This window comes from Streptopelia decaocto (assembly GCF_964273445.1).
Source record: "Streptopelia decaocto genome assembly, contig: HAP1_SCAFFOLD_111, whole genome shotgun sequence".
NCBI classification, from domain to species: domain Eukaryota; kingdom Metazoa; phylum Chordata; class Aves; order Columbiformes; family Columbidae; genus Streptopelia; species Streptopelia decaocto.
Genome location: NW_028116450.1, coordinates 120,791 through 146,895, shown reverse-complemented (window position 1 = coordinate 146,895; position 26,105 = coordinate 120,791). Strand labels below are relative to the sequence as shown.

The 26,105-nt window shown below is 56.0% G+C and overlaps 1 protein-coding gene and 2 long non-coding RNA genes across 3 annotated transcripts in view; 1 reads left to right on the top strand and 2 right to left on the bottom strand.

The window, feature by feature from the left end:
- Positions 1-16,480, bottom strand: part of LOC309452191 (olfactory receptor 14A16-like) — a gene marked incomplete at its 5' end in the record, with an annotated part of 82,187 nt that extends 65,707 nt beyond the window's left edge. Inside the window, one exon of the mRNA XM_082076868.1 lies at positions 16,218-16,480. Within this exon, the coding sequence (XP_081932994.1) occupies positions 16,218-16,480 (263 nt within the window). The remainder of the gene's footprint in view (positions 1-16,217) is intronic.
- Positions 1-26,105, bottom strand: part of LOC309452197 — a 248,096-nt gene that overhangs the window by 125,118 nt on the left and 96,873 nt on the right. The window lies entirely within an intron of this gene.
- On the top strand, positions 7,477-8,290 carry LOC309452193. The gene is made up of 3 exons (XR_014186458.1): positions 7,477-7,551; positions 7,749-7,794; positions 8,200-8,290. It is a non-coding gene; the product is annotated as an uncharacterized lncRNA (long non-coding RNA).

The following is a 26,105-nucleotide window of genomic DNA, read 5'->3' as shown; positions in this document are numbered from 1 at the left end:
CCCACGTCTCGCGCAGGCAGCTGCCAACCCAACCAGACAATGAAAGTGCCTTATCTCATTGATGGCTTTTACCCGCGTCCCGAGCTGGTCTGAGGATCCGTGGTCCCTTCCAGGATTTCCCCAGTGCTGGCACAAGGTCCCAGAGATCCTGGGATCCACGGGAGGTCAGGCAGATTATCCCATCCTCGTCGCCAGAAAACGATACTGAAAAGTTGGCAAACAGACTCTTTAACACTGTTTTGAAAGTGTTAAAAAGCAGGCACTTTTATTACAGCGCACTGGGCACTTGGGGAATCCCTCCTCTAATTGAGCGTGCGTTCCGCTTTCCTCTGTTTTTACATATTGTGGAACTCCTCCAACAGCAAAACATGTCAACCAATGTTACAGACGCCTCGTGTTCTTTCACCAGCGCGTGCAGCAGCAACGAGAAATCTGGAATGAGCGTCTACAGAAACACGTACGTATTTACCCAACTCAGAACAATGCGTTACATCCGCTGGCCGTACTTCATTGGCAGTAATCCCTCCTGGATTAACACCCTCTGTGGATGGCATGGGTGCCAACTGTTGGCAATCAGGGCAGGACAAAAGAACGCTCCTGGCTTGTTCCACTGTAATTTGTAATTGCCGTTTTAACGCCTTTGCACTCTGGTGAAAGAATTTATGTGATAATATAGCTTGCTCCAAGGCTTTAGGCACAGTGAGAGGCACAGCTTGTGCATCAGCCCTCCTATTGCCTTGCACAAACGGTCCTGGAAGGGCAGTGCGAGAGCGGGTGTGCATTGCATAATAACCATGATGTCTATGATCTATTAGAAACCATAGCATTCTCAATTCAGCCATCAAAAGAGGATTATCCTCTTCCTTAAGAAAAGAAGCTTCCAGGCGGTTAAGTACGCCAGCTGCATTATATGAGCCAGTTACAACATTCAAAGGTTTGTTACAGAACACCTCAAAGCGATCCTAACAGCTGTCAGCTCAAGAACTTGTTTGACCCTTGGTCTCTTTTTCTACCTTGTGTTTGCAGCACTGGGTATCTGAGTTTAGCCACGTCATTACAACTTTACGTGAGCAACCAGAGGCATCAGTAAATACAGTCTTGTCGCTTACTGGTCGTTGCTGACAGCAGAAGTTGCTGTACAACACTAAATTACCAATTTCAGCCCACAGTTTATGCTGAGGGTAATAAACTGATATGTTCCCTGCGTATGTTGCCAATGCAATCTGGAAATTCACATCTTCAGTTAATTACCATTGTGAATTCTCCTTTGTTGTAGGAAGAAATATACCTTCAGGTCTACCCCATACATAGCATATAAACATTCTCTGCCTTTAATTATTGGTTTTGCATACATTTCTTTTATTATCCAAACTCTTTTCATTGGTGTGTGAGCTAGAAAAACCCATACGGCCACAATCACCTTTCTCCCTCCTTGAGCTCTCCTGACCTGTGGTTCCACCACCGGTGTCTTCTTTCTTGATCCCTCTTGACTGGCAGGTGCGCTCCAACCCTCTTTATCCATCACTCTTCCTCACAGGTTCACCTCCTTCCTTGCTTTTCCTTTGCACGCTGCTCCCCCTGAAGAGAAACACATGGAGGACTGAGCTACACCAGCCCAGGGGCTGAGTCCGGGGCTGACACCTCCCCACACCCCACAGCGCGCCCACCTTACCTTGGCACCAGCCCCTCGCACAGCCCTTCCCCTCAGCTCTGCCCTCCGCTGCAGCACAGCTTCCGCACGTGCCCTGCTCAGGCTGGACCCCAATGTCACAGGTTAGAGATGTCACAGCTCAGTACAAATGCCCACGGTCCTCACCTGCTCTTTGGTACTTGCTGGACCCCAATGTCACAGGTTAGAGATGTCACAGCTCAGTACAAATGCCCACGGTCCTCACCTGCTCTTTGGTACTTGCTGGACCCCAATGTCACGGGTTAGAGATGTCACAGCTCAGTACAAATGCCCGCAGTCCTCACCTGCTCTTTGGTACTTGCTGGACCCCAATGTCACGGGTTAGAGATGTCACAGCTCAGTACAAATGCCCGCGGTCCTCACCTGCTCTTCGGTACTTGCGGAGGGTCACGTCGCTGTGCCCCAGGGCACTGGCCTGCACAGCCCTGCCCGGCAGCGGGAGCGTCTGGAGCTGCCGGCTGGTTCTCCAGCTTTAGGGTCCCCCGCAGCAGCCCGCTCTCCTCAGCTCTGCACACCCAGCCAGTTGCGCCGCCCAGGCAAAGTCAGCTTCACCCTCTGCCTACACCTCACCTGCAAACAGCCAACTCTTCAACTGACAACCGTCCAAAACCAACCGACAAACTCTCCAAATCTCAGCCTTTCGCTTTCAACTGCTGCCTTGAGTGCATCTCACAGACAAGCCTCCAAAATGCCCTCATCCTGCAATAATACTCCAGCACTGATCGCCTGCGGGAACAACCGCCACAATACCATGCAAACACCAACCAGTTCTGGCACGGAAATATCGCTTTCTCCTCAAGATTCCACCTACACCAACTGCTGACAAACACACGCTGTCCTCACCAAAGCCAAATGCTGCAACAACCAGCGACAACTCAAATCTGCGTGTGCGGCGCAAAATCGCAGGTGTGAGCTAATGCAGAGCTGGGCTTGACAGCTGCAGAGTGTGCACCCTGTGGCTTAACGTGGCCAGTCACTGCCATTCTGCCTTCTCCCCGGGAGAAGCGCATGAGCACAGGCTGCTTCAAGGCACGATGCGAATGGTTTGGATCTCCGGGTCTCTGAGGGCGAGAGTAATAAATGTGATCTGTGTGTGGCGCAGGAACTTCCCGTCCACTTGCTGCTCCATTCAGTCAGGTGCTGCAAGAGAGGGACAGAGAAAGAAATAGTTAGGACCGGATTAACAACCTCGTCATCCCTGTCCCCAAACCTGCAGGCGTCCTAGGAGGCCTGATCTGTTTTGCTCTTCTCCCTCTCTTTGCTGGAATACTTTACTGCACAAATTTCTGTCATGAACACTCTCTTAACCAATCTGATGTGTTCATAGTTCCCAGCCCAGCATCCATTCCTCAAGGTACCTCAGCATTTCCCTTTGAAACCAACCTTAGTGCCATCCCGTCCTGAGCTACCTCAGCATTGCCCACTGCAGCCTCCCCGACGCCATCTCCTCCCTGAGGTCCCTCAGCGCTCCTCGGCCCACGCGCTTCTGCAGCGTGGCCCTGCCCATCCCGCACAGGAGCCAATCCCTTCCGCGCCCGCCACCGGGCCCCGCCCCCCCTCCCGGCCCGGGAGTAGTTACAGCTTCCTTACCATCCCAAATCCGATGTCTTCCAAAACAAAGCTTGCGAGCGGTGGAGGAACAAGCTGAGACGACTCAATGTGAGTGATAGAGCATAGTTCACTTTATTGGGCCAGCGTACACATATCCACCTCAGACCACTACACATCTCACTGTTTTCTAAGGTCTCAGCACCCCACGTTTAGCCCAGGACACACATGGCTCATTTCACAAACCCAGCAATATTTTCTTTCTTGTAGGATCTCTGTGGTTCTCCACTGGGTATTGAGATAATACAAAGATGTTGTAGGACAGGTTTGTATCCTGGAGGGAAACTCACAGCTTGGAAGGAAACCTCAAGGAGATAGCAAAGTGTCCTGATAGCATTTGATTCAGGGAGTCTCAGTTTGCTGTTCAGCCTCACAGACTTCATTGCCCACACCCCACAGGTCAGAGCAAAGCTGGGATATGTGTTCCCATGGACACATCTGCAGGAAAGGACCCACAAGATCAGGCTGTGACTCTGCAGCTGAAACTGCCATCCCCAGAGAGCCTGACAGCAAGAACAACATCCCAACAGCTGTGACCCAGAGCAGGGGAGCAAGAAGGAAAATGCGGTGAGGGTGGGTGTGAGAGAGGCCAGGGCAGAGGCAGCCGGGCACTCAGACAGCGTCACCCTTCCCCAGCTGTGCAGCAACCTCCCAGACACCAACATTGCCAGGCAGCTGCTCTCAGCCCCTGTGCTCTGCAGAGGAACTGGAGCTCTATCTGCACAGGAGCTGCTTCATGCCTTGGAGCCCCCGGCCCTGATGGCAGAGGCTTTGCTGGGTGGGACAGGAGGCCAGGGGGCTGCTCACAGGAGGGATCTGCACTGCAGGGGATCAATCAGAGATTTCTACATCCTCCCTCCCACAAGAGCTCTGGTTTTTCTCCTCCTTCCCAGATCATGTCCCTGCTGCCAGGAGATTTTCCTCCTGGGAGGTGATTCCCTGTCTGTACTCACAGACCCCATCCCAAACTCTGTGCCCTCCCCCTGGCCCTACAGACACCTGCCTGTTTGCAGGGCACTGCTTGGCAGCGTCTTCCTGTTTGCAGGTTGAAAACAAAGACAGGTGGGTGATCCTGCTGGGTCCAGCAAAGGCGATGCTGCATCTGTCCATGGGCAGAGGAGTGGATGAAGGCTCATCAGGAGGCTCCTATCAGACCTACTAACTGCTTGAAGTTACAGCTGAGTGGTCTCAGTGATTTGTTCAAGTATGAGAGCTACTCTTCCATTTCTCCTCTCAAATTCCCCAAGAGAAAGAAATTGAAAATAAGGACTTGGGAAAGCTCCTTAGCTTTACTGTAACCCCTTCCTTTACCTTCTCCTTGAAAGAGCCCATTAGAAATGTCCCTCTGAAGGTGCAGCAGAGAAACTCACCTCTATATAATGTTTTCTCTACACTGGAGAAACTGCAACGTCCCTCCTGACAGATGCCACAGCTTGTGGAATGTTCCAGCTTTAGCATCTCTCCAGGAACTGGAGCTGAATTGGGCTATGGCCAGAGACTTACTCTTTTCAGGGCTGTGAAGATTTGTCTCCCACTGATCTCTCAGCATCCTCCACCCCATGTTGTCTTTAACCTCTCTTTGCCTGGCTCCTGTGCCCTCGGTGCTGCAGGCAGAGCCCTCAGCCCTGCTGCGCTTTGCAGAGGAGCTGCTCCTGGGCAGAGCTGTCTCTCTGCAGCGCTGCCGCTTCCATGAGCTCCCTGTGTCCCAGGAGCCCAGCCCAGCTCAGCAGCACAGGAGCAGCCCATGATGTCCCTTTCTCTGTCCCCTCTGGGCTCCCTCCAGGTGTCCCTGGGGCTCCGGGGACACAACCTTTCAAACAGCTTCAAGTAATCAGTGATGTTGATTCTCTCTCCTCTGCACAGACGCTTCTTGCCAGCATTATATTCTTCCTCTTAGAAAATAAACTGGTATGAAAATCATCTCTTCTTGTCCCATCATTAGACAGGACACCAGGAAGGTTACAGCAAAGGATCTAATTTCTCCAAGCTGAAGGAGGAATATCTTCAGTTGAATGGATTTAGTAATTTTATTCTGGTTTTATACTCCTAGGTCTAGAGAGACATTCATCAATCTTTGGCCATGTCATGTCTGTGCTCTGATTCAAAGCCTTTGCACACATGGGCTCTTGGACACTTGGTACCAGGTTTCCTTGTGCCAGGTCAGAGCTGGGCTGGTGCCACAGCTGGGGTGGCTCAGCCCAGATGTGAGGCAATGTCCTCAGCCAGGGACCTGATTGGGGGAGCTGGAGCTGTCAGCGCCGCAGACAGAGCTGTGACATAGATGGAATAAACTGCCAGGCAAGGTGGCAGAAGTGAGTTCATCTTCTCTGCAAGGACAGCAGCCTCCAAGCACAGCAACAGTCCAGATCAAAACTCAGCCCAGACCTGTAAGGCAATTCAAGGGCCCCATAATGAGCTGTTACTACTGCAGGAACAGTTAAACGAGAAACAAAGTCACTGTGTGGCCACTGATGAGTTTAATAAGGGAAAACAGCGATATTCTCTGTGTCTCTTGCCCTCCTGCAGGTAAATAATGGAAAGTGGCTCAGTGATCCCCTCTGCCAGTTCCCTCAGAACCCTCGGGTGTATCCCATCTGGCCCCACAGACTTGTGGGTTTCCAAGTGGTGTAGCAGGTTGCCAACCATTTCCCCTTGGATCATTGGGGCTTCACTCTGCTCCCCATGTCTGTCTTCTGCTTCAAGGGGCCGGGTACCTGGAGCACAACTGTTCTGACTGTTAAAGACTGAGGTGAAGAAGGCATTTAGTACCTCAGCCTTTCCACCTTTTTCATCCCCCACCACCTGGATTCCTCCTTTTGTGCTCTGCCCGCTCCAACAGTTTGTCACTTGGTTATATGGTCAGTTTATCCTCAAGCCACTGAGAGCTTCTGTAAGCGGTGAGACAGCACACAAAGCCCATCCCCTCTGCTGCCCACCCTTGGAATTCCCTAGAAATCTCTACAAACCCGCTAAAGGAGCAGCTTCACTGCTGTTCAGATCAGCCAGTCAGGTGAACACGGGGCTCTGGAACATACCACAGGGCAACAGGGCAGTCCCGAGGGGACATGAGGGCAAAGGGGGACCTGGAGACACCTGAGAGCACCCAGGTGCCCAGGGCTGAACTGGCCTGTTCCTCCCAACGGGACATGCTGCCCCTCGCTCCCCAGGCGCAGGGTCACAGTGGGGCCCTTTGTGACCTCACATTGTGACACCCACTGCCCTGCCTGTGCTCAGCGCAGCTGCAGCCCCAGCCCACACTGTCCGGCAGGACGGTGACGAGACAGGGTGCGAGCACGGAGCTGGCGAGAGCCCCCGAGCGTAGCCCACGTCTTTCATTGAGTTTGAGATTTAGAGAATCTTTTTGGTTGGAAGCGAACCTTTAAGATCATCGAGTCCAACCACACCCTCACTTTAGCTGCCCCGGCAGACTCCCCTCTGCCCCCGGCAGCCTTGTGCTGAGGACTCCTCAAGTGCAGCCCACGTCTTTCCCGGCTGCCCTTGGCAGACTCGTGGTGTTTCACCAAGTCTTCCCCATTCCTCACCCATACCTCTTTCCCCAAACCCACGAGATGGCAGACAAACACCTCACCTGCCCCGTGGTGGCCCTGGAGGAGGACAGGGCTCCCCAGGAGAGCAGCTCTCCAGCAGAGCCCCAGGAGCTGTGCATGGCCCAGGACCTGGAGATGGGTGAGTGAGGGGCCCTGATTGTCTGGGCAGGGCGGGGGCCAGCGAGCGCTCCCTGCTCAACACCAAGACCACGTTTCTCTGCACACTGGCAGGGGGGTTCCACAGGTGTTGGCCATGATGCTGCCTGAAGCCCAGGGCCACTCCGAGCTGGGAGCCGGCCCCAGCACAGCCTCTGCGGGCAGAGGGGACCCAGCTCCTGCTGCAGGGCACGGGCAGTGAGAGGCAGCTGGGCGGGCAGGAGGCAGCCGTGCTGTGGGACGGGGACCTTTCCTGCCCGTCTGAAGCGAGTTCCTCACCCGCTGCACTGGGCACTTTCCCCGTCCTGCCTGGCTGCAGCATTGCAGCCCGTCTGCCGGGCACCCTGACATGCACGGGGAGACTGTGCCAGAGCAGGGGGTGTGCGGCTGGATGGGGGGCAGAGCTCCTTCTGCTCTGTCCTGCCTGCAAACCCTCTCTGCAGCTCTCCCTGCTCTCCCCCTCTATTAGATGCCGATGCGTTACCTGTGAACGGACTTCTAAAGGGATACATGGACTCCATCGTGTCCTTTCTCGGCAGCCCAGAAAAGGTAACCGCAGCCACTTTAAAGGTGGCTGTGCCGGCATCTGCTGACAGGGGCTCTGCTGCGGGTGCTGGAGGGTGCTGGCTGGGCAGAGCTGCTGCTCCCAGGTCTCTAATGGGCACTGCACCCCCATGCTGCGGTGCCGCTGGCCACGTGTCCCCATCTCACGCTCCCTGTTTGCCTCTCTGCTCCCCGGCTGCCAGGAGGAAAGCCACAAGATTGGGTTTCTTATGGACATCCGTGACCTGTGTGACACCAGCAGGCGCCACTGCTCACCAAGGGGCCTAGATGTCTTCTGCCGGAGATACGAGCTGGCAGAGAATATCGAGGTGAGGGGATACCTGGCGGCTCTGGGGAAGGGGTCGAGGACTGCGGCACCGGCACCCTGTGAGGACAGCGCTGGGCAGGGCCGGGGGGCTGGTGGCGCTGGGTGCTGGCAGCTGCAGGTCCCATCCCAGCTGTGCTCTGCAGGTGCTGCTGGAAGAGGAGCCCAGGGACCAACTGCGCACGGCTCTGCGGCAGATCGCCATGCGTGCCATTGCCGAACTGAGGTACCTGCCCATCCCTCCCGGGGACGCCTGCACGAGGCCTCGAGGCGCTGCTCCAGGTACCAGCATGCGGCTGGCTGCTCTCTCTCTTTGCAGCGCAGTGGAGAGGGTGCTGGAGGGCAAGGAGACAAGGCTGCTCCAAGCCTGCTTCTCCAGTGTCTTCTTGCTTCCACCAGAAGTGGAGGACATGGACCATTACCTCTACTTAGAAGTAAGTGCTGCGTGAGCTACAGGAGCCCCCGGTCCCTCTGTCTGCTCCACAACCACCCCGTGCCACGATAGAACCAGAGATACAAGGCAGGGCAGGGTCTCAGCTCTGCTGTCCCATGTTCATCCCTTTGTCCCCTGCCTGTGGGCCTGGCCATGTCCAGTTTCGCAGGCTGCTCTGCCCAGAGCAGATTGTTTGCCCCTGGGTCTCTCCCGGGCACAGCGCAGCAGTGCGGGAGTCGTTCCTCAGTGCTGGGAGTTCAGATCAGTCTCCTGGGAGTGAGAGGGGTGGCAGGAAACATGACCACAACCCGCTGTGTTCTTGCAGACCATGCGGTCCATGGACAACATGCTGCAGGCGTTGCTTCTCAACTCTCGTGCCTCCAGAGTCAGCGAGCTGCTGCACAATATCTTCCAGGTCTGTGTGTGCAAAGTCTGGGCTTCGCAAGGGCTGTTCCTCACCCTGAGGGACGGGGTGTCCACTCTGGAGCGGACAGTCCCACCCCGTGCCGTGCAGAGAGCGCTGCCGGGAGGGTGCCCACCTCCCCGGGGAACCAGGGGCTGCCCTCCAGGCTCTTCCGCAGCACAGTGGCCGCAGAGGGTGGCATCTGCCTTCCTGCCTGGCCACAGAGCAAGAGCAAGAGCCTCTCTACAGGTTTTGGTCGAGTCCTGGGGAACCCTTAATGGAGTGGGCCAGTCCAGCACAAGAGTTGAGCGGTGCTGCTTCTGCTGGAGTGGTGGCGGCTCCCAGGGCTCACCAGCAGCTTCTCTCTTCCCAGATGCTCTTGACTTTGAGCAGCTCCGAGAGAGAACATGTGCGGCAGAGGGCCGTGGGGAGGATTGAGGGGCTGAGCTTCATGTTGGCTGAGAATCCCACACTGGGGGTAAGGAACCAGGCACCCTCCGGCCAGACTGTCTGCCCATCCCTGCACCCCAGAGCAGCCTGCAGCTCTCCCCACATGGGGCTGTTGCCCACCCAGCTGCTTTGGGAGCTGTGACCGGCATGGCCCTGGACAGTCCTGCCTGCCCACGGAGCCCTGGACACGCGCTTGGGTTCAGGGCTTTGGCACAGCCGCCTGCCCTCAACCCTCCTGCTGTTCTGTCTCCCTCGCCCAGGCCTGGTGCGGCTCTAGGACAGACATACACGGCCCTGTCAGCTATAGAGACATCCAGATCCCAGAGCTGGGACAGCTGCTGGGGCATCTCCTCCTTTTCCAACATTCCTGGGAAGAGGCAAGAACTCTGGCTCGAGATGCAGTGCAGCACCTCGCTGTCTTCTTGGCTGGACAAAACAGTAAGAGAAGTTGTGTTGGGCTCGATCCCTCTACACACAGACATCTCCCGATGGGTCTGCTCCTGTTCCTCACCTCCTTTGTCCTTCCCAGCTGCTTCCCGTAGCATCCCAGCTGCCATTTGCTGCAGCAGCTGAGCGCTCTCCCAAAGTCTGGGATCTGTTCTCTGCTGCTCTCTTCCTCCCTCCTTTAGGGATCCTGAAGCCCGCTGTTCTGTGGTTCCCAGACCCAAACATACGGCTGATTGCCGTAACCCAAAGCCATGATTTTCCTGCCAGTGAAGAGCAGGTCTATCACTGAGTCCTCCTGGCTAGAGCTTCCAGTGCTTGTAGCAAGAAGCTGTTCCTGATGCCCTCCAGAATTCTCCTTGACCACTTATGCCCTGCCATCATGAGGGCAGATCTCGGGGTGCTTTGGGAAGCTTGCTGACGAAGCTGCTGTACTTTACTGAGTTCTCTATGTTTCCCTGCTGTTTAGACAGGAGGAATCAAGCACGACAGCCCCACTTGGAAGATCCCGACAGCTCCTCTGAGGACTGGCTAAAACCTGACGTCATGGTAAAGAGCTCCTGCTGGCACTCTTGTTGGTGGCACCAGCAGGGGACTCATGTGAACAAAGGCCTCCACAATCAAGGGGCTGGCGTGGCCTCCCTGTCCCTGCTGAGACGGTTCCTGCTGTCCCTGAGCAGGGGCGATGCGAGGGCTGCTCTCCAGTGTCCCAGCAGCAGCCCCAGTCCTGCTGGCCACCAGCAAGCCCTGGTTCATGGCAGGGCCAGCAGCCTGTGCCCAGGACCCCAACCCTCCCCCCTCACCCCGGGCCTCTCTTCTTCTCCCCAGCAGTCACTGCCGCCCCTGCTGCCAGCTTTGCTGCGGGCACTGCCGCAGCACTGCCGGGCGGCTCTGCAGGGCTGCTGGCACTGCCCGGCCACGCAGCAACACCGGGGCACTTGGTGTGACTTGGCTTCACTGCCTCCCTTCCTCCCTTAGCTCTTTGCAGAACACCTCCAGCCTTCTGAGAGGACAGACATGGTCCTGGTGTTCATTGAGGCCATGAACGACTCCAGCACCTTTGGCAAGGAGGCGGCCAGAAACATGCTGGACATGGTCAAGAGAGACTGCGATTTCTGGCTGGTGGATGTAAGTGGCCTTTGGCTGGATTGTCCTGCCCTTCAGCCCTGTCAGGCCTTGTTCCTCCCTCCATCCATCTCTTCCTCTCAAATCCCAGTAAAATGAAGCCACATGGAGGCGGCAGAGAGGGATGGGAAGGACAGATGAGGAAATGGCTGCACTCCAGTGGCAGCACCATCCTCACCTGTGTCTCCTCCAGGTGTCAAAGATCACGAGCTGCATCTATAGAACCCTGGAGTGCATCAGCACGGCACCAGCCCAGCAGAGTGTGGAGTCCCTAATTGTCCCCTTGGCTGACAAGTGCCCTGGGGAGGTGGTGTCGACGCTGCTGACAATCGCACCACCAGGAGACAGGTACCGGCCCCAAAAGCCATGAGGCCTTGTTCCCTGTGGAGAGAGGGGCCCGGAGACCCTCTGGGTGCCAGCACCAAGGAATCCTGCAGGACACCCCCGAGGAGCAGGACCCTCCATCCCACCATGCTTTCCAGCGCTGGGGGTCAGCCAGGCCCGCAGCAGCCACAGCTGAGCAAGACAGCCCAGAGCCCCCCACTGTGCTCCTGCCAGCTCCACAGGAGCACCAGCTCAGCCTCTGCTGCTGCCCAGGGCATCCCAGGCGTCCTGCAGCACGGAGCCCGGACACGCTGCTGTGGCCCAGGCTGCCCTGCTGACAGAGCGCTCTCTTGCAGCACTGCCCTGGCACTGTGGGAGGTGATGTTCTCCGTGCCCCAGACCCTGCTGAGCATTTTGAAAGAGCTGCACATCCAACTCCAGGACCGGCACTATAGGGTCTTGTATACACACCGGGAGGACACCGCCATCCTTCGCTTGGCTGTGAGTTACTGGAAGAAGCTCCTGGTGCCCCAGGATCTGCACGGTGCCAGAAGCCCCAGCAGCTCTGCCGGTCGCTCACTGCTGGCTTGCTTTCAGATACTGGCCAGCAGTGATCTGCAAGATGAGGAGTTTGCTCCAATGTACCTAGTCATGAGGTTTCTGAGGCAACGAAGGCCAACGGTGCTCTCCCTGTTGCTCAGGGGCATGATGACACTGTCACAGAGAGACGAGATGGTGAGTAGGGTGTCGCCAAGGGCAGCCATGGTGGCAGCCAAGGGCCGGGGCAGTGGGTTCGGGCTTGGCCTTGGCTGGCAGTCAGGCGCTGGGGTGCCTGCTCCAAAGGCCCTCCCTGCCATGGTGGGGCCTGGGGGCTGCCTGGGGAGCTCTCCACACATGGACCTGGTCCCAAAAGGGCAACTCTCTTCTTCATACAGGCCAGAAAGATGAAGGTCATGCTGCCAGACCTGATGTGGGTCCTGCAGTATGGCAATAAGGCCATCAGGATGAAGGCTCTGGTGGTCTTCAGAAACGTGATGCCTCAGCTGGAGAGGGAGGAGGCCAGTCCCATTGCTGTGCTGCTGGCAGAATTTCTCCTGCCCTTCTTTGATGACGTAAGGCTGATATATAAGGCTGATGTATAAGCCTGAGCCCCACGGGTGGGCACTGGACAATGACAGCTGCCCTTCAGCCCAGCCACTCAAAGCAGGGGCTTCTCTCCTTTCTCCCCGGGCTCTTGTGGGATGGTTTCTGCATTCTGCAGCCCAGCCCAGCTTCTCCCTGCCAGCTGCTCCCACAGCTCCTCCCCACCATGGCTGCTGAGGCTGCTGGGGGATGCTGGGACGGCGCTTTGAGGCACAGGCACTGCCTGAGCAAGTCCCTTGAGTGGCCCTTCATGCACCCAGGGCCGCAGATCTGGCCACAACTGCAGTGTGCACAATGCCGCCCTGGAGCATCTCCCCTCCCATCAGCCATGCAGGAGCTTCTGCTCCCCGTGGGCAGAGAGCTGCTGGTGCTCAGGTCCTACTGTGCTGCTCCCTCCCAGGAGCTGAGCCAGCTGAGAGAGAGCTCCATCAGCCTCTTCAGAGACCTGATGAAGATGGTGGTGCGGAACGACAAGAGGGAGATGAAGAACACAGTGCGACTTGGCCTGCTCCCTCTCTTCTTCCGCATGAGTGACCAAGTGCTGAGTGTGGCCAAGGTACAGATTTCAAAGTCGAGCAGTGATGCAGGGAAGAGACCCCTGGGCGTTTGGGCCAGGGCATGTCCCCACTCCCTAAGGGCAGAATCACCCCAGAAACAAAGCACAGAGCAGGGAGACACCAGGTCTCCTGCCCCAGAACGTGGTGCCATCTCCCAGCTTCTGCTGTTCCGTAGGTTGCCAGGGAAGCCCTCCTCGGTGCCGCAGAACTGCTCAGGTGGAAACAGCTCAAACACCTGGTGCAGACAGAGCAGACATGGCGGATTGGAGAGAGCTTGGTGAGGACAACCCCCAAGGCCCAGGGCCCAGGCTGGACGGGGCTGCCCCACATGTCTGTGCTGTGGGCTCTGCAGATGTGCCTCACCTGTCCTGCTGCAGCCCCGAGCTGCATCCTTGTTCCCTGTCGTCAAGAATAGAGCCCCCAGGGGCTCTTCCCTCTGCCCCGCAGCCAGCGGGAGGGAGGGCTCTCAGCACCCCTGGGACCCCTCCGCCTGTGTCTCTCTCTCAGCCCCACAGGGCTCCTGACTGGAACACGGGGATGGCCGGGGGGGAAGGGGAATGTGTGTTGTTGTGGGGAGGGACTGGTCCAGCCAGCTGGGGAGGGACAGTGACGTGCTCATCCCCTTGTACTCTCTCCAGCTGGAGCGGGACAGGAGCAGAGCTCAAGAGCTCTTGAGCCTGAGTCTGCCGTACCTGAGGGATGCTCAGGCCAGCTTGCGAGAGGCGGCCGTGAGGTTCATCGGTGAGTCACAGCCCCCAGGTCCCTCTTTCTGCAGCCTGGACCCAGTCCCTGCCACTATCCTGGCACAAGGAGCAGCCCTGTGGCTGCCAGAGCCCCGGCTGCCCCGGACAGGGCCTTGGCCTCCCCTCCCAGCCCTGCCCACGCAGGTGGCCGTGGTGGCCACCTCACTCGGTCCCAGCATCTCGGCTCCTGCTCTCCCCTGGGGTCAGCCCTTATGAGGGGAGGGAGCAGGGGCTGACGGAACTCTGTGCCCAGGGTTGGCTGTGCGGCACCTGAGGGACCCAAGCAAGGAGAGTCTGTCTGAGATCTGCAGCGGTGAGTAGGGAGCGTGGTCGGGAGGGGATGCCTGGGGGTCTCTGCAGCCATGGGAGCTCATCTGGGCTCTGCTTCTTTCTGTTGCAGCCCTGCAGCCCTTGGAGGAGGACAGCGAACCCTCCATCTGCTCCCTGGCAACTAAGACCATTGTCATCGTGTGCTCTTCATGGAAGCGGCCAAGATCTCGATGGACCCTGAGAGCCCTGTGCTGCTGGCGCTAAACCAGGTGGAGGAGCAGCTCCTCTTGAGGAAAATGGCTGGATTTTAATAAAGAGCCCTTCTTGAAGTTGGGTCAGATGTCTGCTTTTCCAAGGACTAGAACCTCTCTGAGTGCTCTGGTACTTTTGAGAGCACAACCCAGGATCATGGGCAAGGGTGATGTAGCAGACAGGAACACTTGCAATGAGCCGTTCCAGCAGCTGAGATGAATATCACCAAGCCACTGAGGTTTGTTCTTGGAGTCACACACAGTAATGTCAAGTTCTGTCTGCCATCCAAGTCTGAGCTGGCCTGGTGAACTCCTTCTGCACCCAGGGGTGTTCAGAGACGGAATTTTTCCCTGTTGCACATAGAGGCTGTACTCTTGGTTTCCCTCTGGCCTCCTGGTGCCACTTCCAAAGGACGGGAGGCACCTCAGCCCTGTGGTGTGTCACCTGCTCTGCACTCATCTGACATGTCCCACATCATGAGGAATGGACACGGGGACCTCAGTTCAAGGAAGCACAACCCAGTGCTGCATTCAGGCGGTTTCCCATAGGATGTTTCTGCCAACATGAAGTGACCTCAAGACACTGTCTGTCCCACAGGCCTTCATGGAACCCCCAGGAATAGCTGATGCTGTTTGTGCTCACTTGGGTACATATCACCTCACATCCAGGATGTGCGTGCTCACATCTCATCTGTACAATGCAGACATGGACTGCTGACCTAGTCATTCAGTGTCATTCCATGGAGGGAAGAACAATCTCTGTGAGCTGGGGAGAGAAGTCAGGGCTAGAAATGGTGGTTGAGAGGGGCCCGTCCATGACAATGCCCTGGGCCAGATTCTGTGGGGTGTCCAGTGAACAGGGGCACAGCCCAGCCCCTGCTCTGCTGGTCCTGCAGGTCTCTGGCAGGAGCCTGGCTGTGAGAGGACACTGCTGTGTGCCAGCCCTGCACACACACGCTGTTCAGATGTACACTGGTGTTTGAATCTGTGGGACACTATCGTAAGCATATGCTTGAAGATATAACCCATCGTGTATTGCCCATAGGAGATCACCTTTCTATCTGGAAAGGCTGTTGTGAGGCCAGCTCTGTCACTGCAGTGCCCATTGCCCGTCCCTGCCTGCGCTCACAGGACTGACACACAGCAGGACGGTGACCAAGCTGCCAGAGCACTCAGGCCTTGCACCAACACCAGGGATGAGAAGGAGAGTGTGGGAGTGGAACCAGAACAGCTCTGGAAGAACAAGCGCTGCTGCTCCCTGCCAGGGCTGACATGCCAGAGCTGTTTTCCCCTCCACCCACACACAGAAACTGTCTCTGCAGCTCCAAAAAGCTCTTGCAGGAAAGATATACCAAAAAACAAGTTGCTAAACAGCCCTTTATTCTGTTTAGAGACAAAGAGAGCACTGCTGCTCATTTAAGCAGCCAACAGTTATAAAAGAAAAGCCAACAGTGAATTAGAAAGGGGATGACAACATTATCACAATAAGAAAACAACCAACAACACCAGAAAATCCAGTTGACAGGCTGGGCTTGTAATTAGCTACATTAAAACTCCTATATAGAAGAAGATGGGCAGTTTATTGCTTCAGAAAACACTAGGATATGAGTTTCCACAGAGCATCCTTGAGCTGCTGGTTCCTCATGCTGTAGATGAGGGGGTTCACTGCTGGAGGAACCGCCGAGTACAGAACAGACACCACCAGGTCCAGGGATGGGGAGGAGATGGAGGGGGGCTTCAGGTTGGCAAACATGGCAGTGCTGAGGAACAGGGAGACCACAGCCAGGTGAGGGAGGCAGGTGGAAAAGGCTTTGTGCTGTCCCTGCTCAGAGGGGATCCTCAGCACGGCCCTGAAGATCTGCACATAGGACACCACAATGAACACAAAACACCCAAATCCTAAACAGACACTAACCACAATAAGCCCAGGTTCCCTGAGATAGGAGTGTGAGCAGGAGAGCTTGAGGATCTGGGGGATTTCACAGAAGAACTGGCCCAGGGCATTGCCCTTGCACAGGGGCAGTGAAAATGTATTGGCCGTGTGCAGCAGAGAATAGAGAAACCCAGTGGCCCCTGTAGTGCAGGGGTTTGCAGATGGCAACGTAGCGGTCGTACGACATGATGGTGAGAAGACAATACTCTCCTGAAAAAAAAAAAAGACAAACAGAAAGACTTGGGCAACACATCCCAAAAAGGAGATGGTCCTAGTGTCCCAGAGGGAATTGGCCATGGATCTGGGGACAGTGGTGGAGATGGAGCCCAGGTCAAGGAGGGCGAGGTTGAGCAGGAAGAAGTACATGGGGGTGTGGAGGTGCTGGTCCCAGGCTATGGTGGTGATGATGAGGCCGTTGCCCAGGAGGGCAGCCAGGTAGATGCCCAGGAAGAGCCAGAAGTGCAAGAGCTGCAGCTCCCGTGTGTCTGTGAACGGCAGGAGGAGGAACTGGGTGATGGAGCTGCTGTTGGACATTGGCTGCCTGTGGGCATGAGGACCTGTGCAAGGAGGAAAAGACAGTGGCATATCAGGGGAGACTTCTCTGAGGAAAATAAACATGCTGTTTCTCATGGAAAACCCCCTCCCTGATGGAGGGATGTTTCCGCTCATTCTGTTTCTACCAACTGAAGAAAAGAGTTCATCACAGTTTAAAATGGAGTTTGGGCATTTAGTTTCCATGAATACAGCTCTGGGGCAAGACCCCCTGAGCTGGTGTCAGAACAAAAACTAACCCACACTCCCACCCCAACCCCACAGAGCAAGAGCACCAGGGACAGGTGGAACAGGGACAGGGAAGGACACTGCAGTGCTACCAGAAAATAAAGCAAGGACAGAAAGGCAAGCGGGCATGCTGTGGAACCTTCTCCTGACCCAGCTGTGCTGCTGCCACTCACATAATGACACTGTAGAGCAAGTAGTTTTAGCACCTTTTTTGTGTACCACGTTCCAGGACTCCTTCACCTGGAGGTCCAGCTGCTGAGGTGGAGACTTGTGACCTGGACCCCATGGCTTTGGGGCAGAGGGTCTGCTGGGGAGGAGAGGAGACCAGGGGTTGCACTGGGAAATCTGTCTGCACTGCAGGGGATGGCAGGAGGGTCCTGAATCCCCTCCCCAGCATTTCTGGTCCACCTCCTTCTCCCTGCCCATGTCTGTGCTGCCTGCAGCTGTGTCTCTGTCCCTGGGTCTGCTCCCTGTCAGTGTCACAGACCCCGTCCCACCCGCTGTGTGCTCAGCTCTGTCCTGCTCACACCTCCTGGCACTGCCCAGGGGCAGCTCTGTGTGTGCAGGGGCTCAGGAGCAGCTCAGACAAGTCCTAACGAGAACTGGGGTCTCAGTGTCTGCTCCAATGAGAGAAATAAATCCCCATCTCCACTGCACACCCAGACGAGCAAGAGTGGAAAACAGAAAGCACAGACTCCTTCCCTTGCAGCTGTTGCTGTCTCGATGTCGTTGGTCAGAAGGACCCTCTGCCATGTCTGTGGGGGGATCTGGAGCTCTGAGCAGCCCTGACCCACACAGCCCCCTTCAACCCCACAAGCTCCCTGCCTGCCCTGCCGGGGTCGCTCCTTCCACCCACAGCTGCTGCCATGGGATCTCCCGGGCAGGCTGAGCGCTGACCCTGGCAGGCGGCAGAGTCCCTGCCCGGCACAGCCCTGGGGTGCAGGGACCCTGCTCTGCAGGACAGCCCTGGGCACCCCTAGGTGCTCCTCCTGCAATCACCCTCAGCAGAAGCTGCCATCATGCCCTGTTCCTCTGACAGTGCAGCAGCGAAGCGCTGGTCTGGACCATGTTCTTGTCCTCTACATGAGAAAAACTGTGAGAGAGACCTGACAGACCCTGTAAATTGTGGGATGTATCATCTTTAGGAGATCCCCCAAGAAATGCAGCTGCATTGTCCTACAGCCAGAGACTTACCGTGTTAGAACTGTGAAGATTTGTCTCTCAGTGAGCCCTCAGCAACCAACCCCCTCCATTGCCTTTCCCCTCTCTGTGCCTGGCTCCTGTGCCCTCGGTGCTGCAGGTAGAGCCCTCAGCCCTGCTGCGCTTTGCAGAGGAGCTGCTCCTGGGCAGAGCTGTCTCTCTGCAGCGCTGCCGCTTCCATGAGCTCCCTGTGTCCCAGGAGCCCAGCCCAGCTTAGCAGCACAGGAGCAGCCCATGATGTCCCTTTCTCTGTCCCCTCTGGACTCCTCCAGGTGTCCCTGGGGCTTCAGGAGCACATCCTTTCAAACAACCTCAATTAATCAGTGATGTTGATTCTCTCTCCTCTGAAGAGACACATCATTGTCGTCTTTGTATTAAACAATGAATTACTATGAGAATCAACTTTTCTTGTCCCATCATTAGACAGGACACCAGGAAGACTACAGCAAAGGATCTAATTCCTCCAAGCCGGGGGAGGAATATCTTCAGTTGAATGAGTTCATGCATTTTATCCTGGTTTTATACTCCTAGGTCTAGAGATACATTCATCAATCTTTGGCCATGTCATGTCTGTGCTCTGAAGCAAAGCCTTTGCACACATGGGCTCTTGGACACTTGGTACCAAGGTTTCTTGTGCCAGGTCAGAGCTGGGCTGGTGCCACAGCTGGGGTGGTTCAGCCCAGATGTGAGGCAATGTCCTCAGCCAGGCACCTGACTGGGGAGCTGGAGCTGTCAGTGCTGCAGACAGAGCTGTGACACGGATGGAATGAACTGCCAGGCAGGGTGGTAGAAGTGAGTTCATCTGGTCTGCAAGGACAGCAGCCTCCAAGCACAGCAACAGTCCAGATCAAAACTCAGCCCAGACCTGTAAGGCAATTCAAGGGCCCCATAATGAGCTGTTACTACTGCAGGAACAGTTAAACGAGAAACAAAGTCACTGTGTGGCCACTGATGAGTTTAATAAGAGAAAGCAGTGATATTCTCTGTGTCTCTTGCCCTCCTGCAGGTAAATAATGGAAAGTGGCTCAGTGATCCCCTCTGCCAGTTCCCTCAGAACCCTCGGGTGTATCCCATCTGGCCCCACAGACTTGTGGGTTTCCAAGTGGTGTAGCAGGTTGCCAACCATTTCCCCTTGGATCATTGGGGCTTCACTCTGCTCCCCATGTTTGTCTTCTGCTTCCAGGGGCCAGGTACCTGGAGCAGAACTGTTCTGACTGTTAAAGACTGAGGCGAAGAAGGCATTTAGTACCTCAGCCTTTCCACCTTTTTCATCCCCCACCACCTGGATTCCTCCTTTTGTGCTCTGCCCGCTCCAACAGTTTGTCACTTGGTTATATTATCAGTTTATCCTCAAGCCACTGAGAGCTTCTGTAAGCGGTGAGACAGCACACAAAGCCCATCCCCTCTGCTGCCCACCCTTGGAATTCCCTAGAAATCTCTACAAACCCACTAAAGGAGCAGCTTCACTGCTGTTCAGATCAGCCAGTCAGGTGAACACGGGGCTCTGGAACATACCACAGGGCAACAGGGCAGTCCCGAGGGGACATGAGGGCAAAGGGGGACCTGGAGACACCTGAGAGCACCCAGGTGCCCAGGGCTGAACTGGCCTGTTCCTCCCAACGGGACATGCTGCCCCTCGCTCCCCAGGCGCAGGGTCACAGTGGGGCCCTTTGTGACCTCACATTGTGACACCCACTGCCCTGCCTGTGCTCAGCGCAGCTGCAGCCCCAGCCCACACTGTCCGGCAGGACGGTGACGAGACAGGGTGCGAGCACGGAGCTGGCGAGAGCCCCCGAGCGTAGCCCACGTCTTTCATTGAGTTTGAGATTTAGAGAATCTTTTTGGTTGGAAACGAACCTTTAAGATCATCGAGTCCAACCACACCCTCACTTTAGCTGCCCCTGGCAGACTCCCCTCTGCCCCCGGCAGCCTTGTGCTGAGGACTCCCCAAGTGCAGCCCACGTCTTTCCCGGCTGCCCTTGGCAGACTCGTGGTGTTTCACCAAGTCTTCCCCATTCCTCACCCATACCTCTTTCCCCAAACCCACGAGATGGCAGACAAACACCTCACCTGCCCCGTGGTGGCCCTGGAGGAGGACAGGGCTCCCCAGGAGAGCAGCTCTCCAGCAGAGCCCCAGGAGCTGTGCATGGCCCAGGACCTGGAGATGGGTGAGTGAGGGGCCCTGATTGTCTGGGCAGGGCGGGGGCCAGCGAGCGCTCCCTGCTCAACACCAAGACCACGTTTCCCTGCACGCTGGCAGGGGGGTTCCACAGGTGTTGGCCATGATGCTGCCTGAAGCCCAGGGCCGCTCCGAGCTGGGAGCCGGCCCCAGCACAGCCTCTGCGGGCAGAGGGGACCCAGCTCCTGCTGCAGGGCACGGGCAGCGAGAGGCAGCTGGGCGGGCAGGAGGCAGCCGTGCTGCGGGACAGGGACCTTTCCTGCCCGTCTGAAGCGAGTTCCTCACCCGCTGCACTGGGGGCTTTCCCTGTCCTGCCTGGCTCCAGCATCACAGCCCGTCTGCCGTGCACCCTGCAGCCCTGACACGCACGGGGAGACTGTGCCGGGGGATGATCCAGGTCAAGACTCCAGAGGGAAAGGAAGGTTGCTCAGGGCACAGAAGTCAGAGTGTGGAGTTGTTGCACTTTTGGCAAAGTGAGCAGGGGAACACGCTGTTTTCCAAAACTGCTCCTTGACCAGGAACTTTCAAGAGCAGTGTTAGGCTTCCCCCAGTTTTTCTGTGTGGGAGCTTAGAGCTTGTTTTCCTGGGTGTTCCTGTACAGAACTCAACTTTTAAATCTGCTTCTGTGCAAGAACATGGACTCATCTCTCTTCCTATGTGGTTTCTTGGCAGTCGTTGCTGAGGGAATGGCTCCGCCGCAGAGGATCCTCTTTCCCCCAGAGAAGATTTGCATGGCCTGGCAGCACAGCCAGAGAGCTGGAGCAGGACTGCACAACCTGGACAACACGTGCTTCCTCAACTCCGTCCTGCAGTGCCTGACCTACACCCCGCCTCTGGCCAACTACCTGCTCTCTGGGGAGCACAGCCGGGCCTGTGAGTACTTTCAGGAACATTCCTTGTACATCTGTTGAGCAGGGCCCAAGGGCTTCCAGAATCTGGAAGCCGATCTAGGAGAAAAGTGGTCCTTCTTTGTCAGCTCCCTGAGTTGGTGTTCTCGGAACACTCAAGCCTAGAAGCAGCTTGTTGTATCTGGATGTGTTCATCTTCAGAAAGGCACCTCTTTCTATCCCAGGCTCTTGGTCCCTGTTCCTGCAAGTTAAACTCCTTTGCTTATTGCACAGAAAGCTTCCGTCAGTTCAGCATCCCTCTGAAGAAAGTTTTCTGTGCATTAAAATGTCCCGGGCTTGTTGGGACTTGGGCAGCTTGGGAGGAATGGAGAATTCTTAAACTGCAAGACCTGAATTACGTTTCCCATCGCTGTGGATATTTTGCAAACCTCAGGAGCTTCCCTCTCCCATTCCTCCCTCCCTCTCCAGGTCGCCGGAAAATCTTCTGCGTGATGTGCCGGATGGAAGAGCACATTCAACAGGTCCTGCACTCCTCAGCCAGTGCCATCGAGCCTTGGGCTGTCGTTGATGTTCTCACACGTGAGTCCGTGCAGGTGCTGTGACATGATTGATGCCGTTCTTGTAGGAGAGAAATAGTAACTTCTTCTTTCTTAGAAATAGGAGAACATTTCGAGCATGGCAGGCAGGAGGATGCCCATGAGTTCTTACGTTGCATCGTGGATGCCATGCAGAGAGCTTGTCTGAGAGGAAACAGAGAGTAAGCAAGCAAATTGTGTTTCCAGCATTCCCAAGCCCTTTGGAGTCCTTGATGTCCTCCCCTCAAGGAGAACTATGCCCAGGGCTTTCAGACAAAGCCAGACTCTGGGAGGAGATAACTCCACCTTCCCGTTGGTTTGCAGCTTGGACATCTCCTCTCAAGCCACTACCATCGTCCATCAGATCTTTGGGGGCTTTCTGAGATCCAGAGGTACTTTTCCACAGCTATTGTTCTCCATGGAATCGTCTGTGCCCTCCTGTCTGCCTGCGACAACAGCCGATGGTGTGATTGGTGCAGTGGGTGTGAAGAGGGTAACCCGGCACAGTCAGTCGACTTCCCCTGTCACTGAGCATTTCCATCTGCCTTCCAGTCACATGCTGGAGCTGCCAAGCGGTGTCTGATTCCTACGAGGCCTTCCTGGATGTTCCTCTGGATATCAAAGTAAGAGAGTTTGTAATTGTGCTTCAAGACGTCCCAAGGCCCCTGTAGCTTTCCAGATTCCACACAGTTGGCTTAAAAATGTATCTGACAAGAGAGGTTGGTGGTGGGCAGGAGGTGAAATGGACTGTGTTCTGCAGAGGCCATGGCAGTGGTCTCCCTGTTGGTGCTGGTTTCAGCTGGACAGGCACACGTGCCCCTCTCTGCACTGTGACGTACCCTCCTCCTTCTTCCCTTGCCCTCCCTCAACACCCGTCTGGCTCCCAGGCTCGTGGGGGTGTTGTTTCCATCACTGGTGACACCCATACCATCGTAGCTGAACTGTGCGGTGCCACAAAGAGGTGGAGAACCCTGGGAATCCCTGGGAAATGAGGGAGATGTTCAGCATCACACCCTCTTTCTGCCTCCTGGGCGCTGCTTGCGGGTTCACAGTGGGTCTCCTCAGCGTCATCGAGCTGTTTTTTTTGCGTAAACTCCTCGTAAATGTTTGGGTGTGGGAATTTCCCAGAGCTCAGGGCTCTCCCTTCTCACTCCTTCAGGCAGCCGCATCTGTCACCGCAGCTCTGGAAGACTTTGTGAAACCTGAGCACCTGGATGGTGAAAACTGCTTTAAATGTAACAAGTAAGGCTATTATTGATGATGTATTCATACTGGATCCTGTGCGAAGGTGTCATTGAGCAGAAGTCAGCTTTTCACATTGGATTAAGGCAGAGTAATGAGACCCAGGTTTTTAAACATGGCATTATGGTACTGAATAGCCTTAAAAGAGCACAGGGATGTGTGAGACAGGAAAGGCTGTCTGGCCTTTGGGGGAAAAAATGGTGTGTTTCAGCCCTTGGCTCTGTCCTGGCTTTCAAGGTGTGACAAGATGACTGCCGCCTCCAAGAGGTTCACAGTCCATGGCGCGCCCAAGGTTCTCACGGTGTGTCTGAAGAGGTTTGAAGCTTTCACCGGCGACAAGATCAGCAAGGTGTGTGCACAACTGGAGTGCAACGTGCTCTTCCTGAAGCGGGTTTCCCAAAGCTGGACGCTCTGTCGCAAGCTGCTCATGTTGAGATTTTCATGTTCCCTTCTGGGGACAGTTCCTGTGGGAAGACAAATGTGTCCTCTGCTCCCACAGAGCTGCTTTGGTCCAGATGAGTTTCCTGCCACCCAACTCATGACATATTGCTGTGTCCTGAAGTGTTCCAGGGTCATTGCTGAGCCCTCCTGGTCTCTCCGTAGGTTGTGGAGTACCCCCAGTACCTGGATCTTCGCCCGTACATGTCTCAGGCAGCCAGAGAACCGCTCCTCTACTCCTTATACGCCGTCCTGGTGCATGAAGGTGACAGCTGCCGTGCAGGACACTACTTCTGCTACATAAAGGTGAAAAGCGACTTCCTTCTGAACAAAGGAAAAATGTATCCTGGGGAAAACTGACTTTCCTGGTCCTGTTACTGACAGCCAAAGATTTGAGGGGAGAAGGTTTCCTCAGGGGCTGGAATGCATATGTTTTGAACACTTCTGGTTTGGCAGTTTTTGGCCTGTGTTTTGTGGAGAAGCCGTGCCATTCATCTCCAGATATCGACGCTTTTCTTTGCAGGCCAGTGATGGACTGTGGTACCACATGAACGATGAGACTGTGAATCTTTGCAACAGTGACACAGTCCTCAGGCAGCAAGCCTATTTACTGTTTTACATCAGGTAATCACAAGTTTAAACTGTGTTCAGAACACATTTCCTTTTCCTGGCTTTGCTATTTTTCTTCTCATCCTCCTGAGTGTTTCTGTCATAGCAGACAATTACCACCTGCATCGTTCAGCCCAACCACATTATCCATTTGTGGTCTTAGTTACATCTTCTCCTTGTCATATAAACTGTTCCAAGAAATGCCGGAACTCAGAGGAGGCTGCAAGAACAGCCCTCAACAGAGATCCCTCTTTTTTTCCCCAGGTGCTCTGATTTGGAAGTTGGACAAAGGGCTTCTTCCTCATCAGCACCACCAGAAGCCCGTTCCCTCCTCAGTCAGTGGGCGGCCGGCAGCAAGCAGGTGCGTTCTGTGGGACCGCAGCATCTGCCCCGTAGGACTAAGGTGGCTGTGGGGAGGTGGTCAGGGCACCAGACAGACAGCGGGTTTCTTTTGGGGATCTTGGCAGTGCTCTCTTTTCCCTCCCACACGGCAGCTTTCTGCACAGTTGCAGCACGGCTCCCACGCCCAGCATCCACCTGGATCCATCCCCTTTGTCCTCCTTGGCCCCTCTTCAGCCTCCAGGAGCCTTTGAGAGGCCCTTAGCTGTCCCCTCACAGCTTCTGGGGGTTCCCCACTGGTGGGTCCAGTCAGGAGGAAAGGGCAGGAGCTTCTCACAGGTCTCTTTGCAGGACATGGTGGGGGGCATGGAGGACTCTCCAGAGGACAGCAGCTCATCCGCACCAGCCATCACCAGACAGCAAAGCCGGGCAGGAGCGCAGGAGGCAGCTGCAGGCTGGTCGTGGCCCATCTGGCCAGGCAGGATCAACAGCAGCTCCTCCGTGGGCTCCTGCTTGCGTCACTTCTTCCACGGCTTTCTCAGGCTGGTGTTCAGAAGGAAAGCTGCGTGCCCGTTGCGCTGTCACCCCCGTGACCGTGTGCTCCACTCTGCACGAGAGGACAGCAGCAAAGAGGAGCGGGGATTCAGCCCTTCTGCCCCCTGCCAGGAGAACGGTGCCAGGGAGAGGCCCAGGAGCAGATCCCCGCACTGGGGCAAGGATCTCCGCAGCTGGGTTGTGGAGACTGGGGACCACGAACACTCAGACAGGAAGAGGGGGAGAACCAGTCCCCTGAGCTGTGACCCCACTCACAGGGACGAGGCAGCTCCAAGACCCTCCGATGGCAGCGCCCAGCCTGCACCAGCACCTCCAGTGTCCTCCAGCAACAGCTCCCAGTCTCTTCCTGCCACCAGAGCTGCTCAGGGGCAAACCCGGCCAAGGCGGAGAGATCGGAGCAGATCCCCGCGGCGGGACTATGATCTCCGCAGCCGGTTTCTGGAGATCACAGAGCAGCATCGCTCAGCAAGGAGGACGAGGAGCTGGAGAACAAGTCCTCCACGGTGTGACCGAGCCCTAAGGCATGATGCAGCTCCAGGGCCCTCCAGCGGCAGCTCCCGGTGTCGTTCTGCACCCACAGCTGCTCGGGGGCAGACCCAGCTGAGGCAGAGGGAGCGGAGCAGATCCCCGCGGCGCCGCTATGATCTCCACAGGCAGTTTGTGGAGATCACGGACTGTGACCCCTCAGCACAGAGGAGGAGGAGGAGCAGGAAGGCTTCAGTGCCCTGGAGAGGCAGATGAGGAAAGCGATTGGTGGTGACGGGGACAGATTGCAGCCTGGATGAGGGAGGACACAGCATCTGACGCCTGTGATGCTGGAGAGGAGGAAGAGGAGGAGGAAGAGTCCAGGAAGCAGCAAAGCTGCCCCAGCAGGGACCAAGCTGCCCCAAGTGCACCAGCAGCCAGTGCTGCCTGTGGCAGGAAGAGCTCAGAGAGCCCTTCCAGAGCCACGGGCAGCTCTGCCGGCCGGCCCGCCTGCCCACAGGCCCTGGAGGAAGAGCTGAACCTGCGTGCCACGGCTGGATCGTGCTCAGAAACACTCACTGGGCACCAGCGGGCAGAAAAGCCAAAGGCACCATTAAAAACAAACTCTTGTTGGCCTCGTGTGTGTCATTTATGGGATGTTTGCTTCTCTGTGGGTTTTGAGGCAATTGGAGAAATCCCCATTCTGAGAAGTCTCTGTGGTGGGTTTTGGGAGCTGTGTGTTGTGTGTGCCCATCTTGACGTCTCTTCTGTTTCAATGTGGAGTTGTAAGGAGCCATTGGAAGGGGGGATGTTGTTTTTGGAACTGACCCCAGCAGGGGAAGGACTCAGAGACATCAGCCTGCGAATCCATTTGAAATAATCCCGGAATCCAAACTGATTACTGTATCTAAAAAGTTAATCTAGGGGGA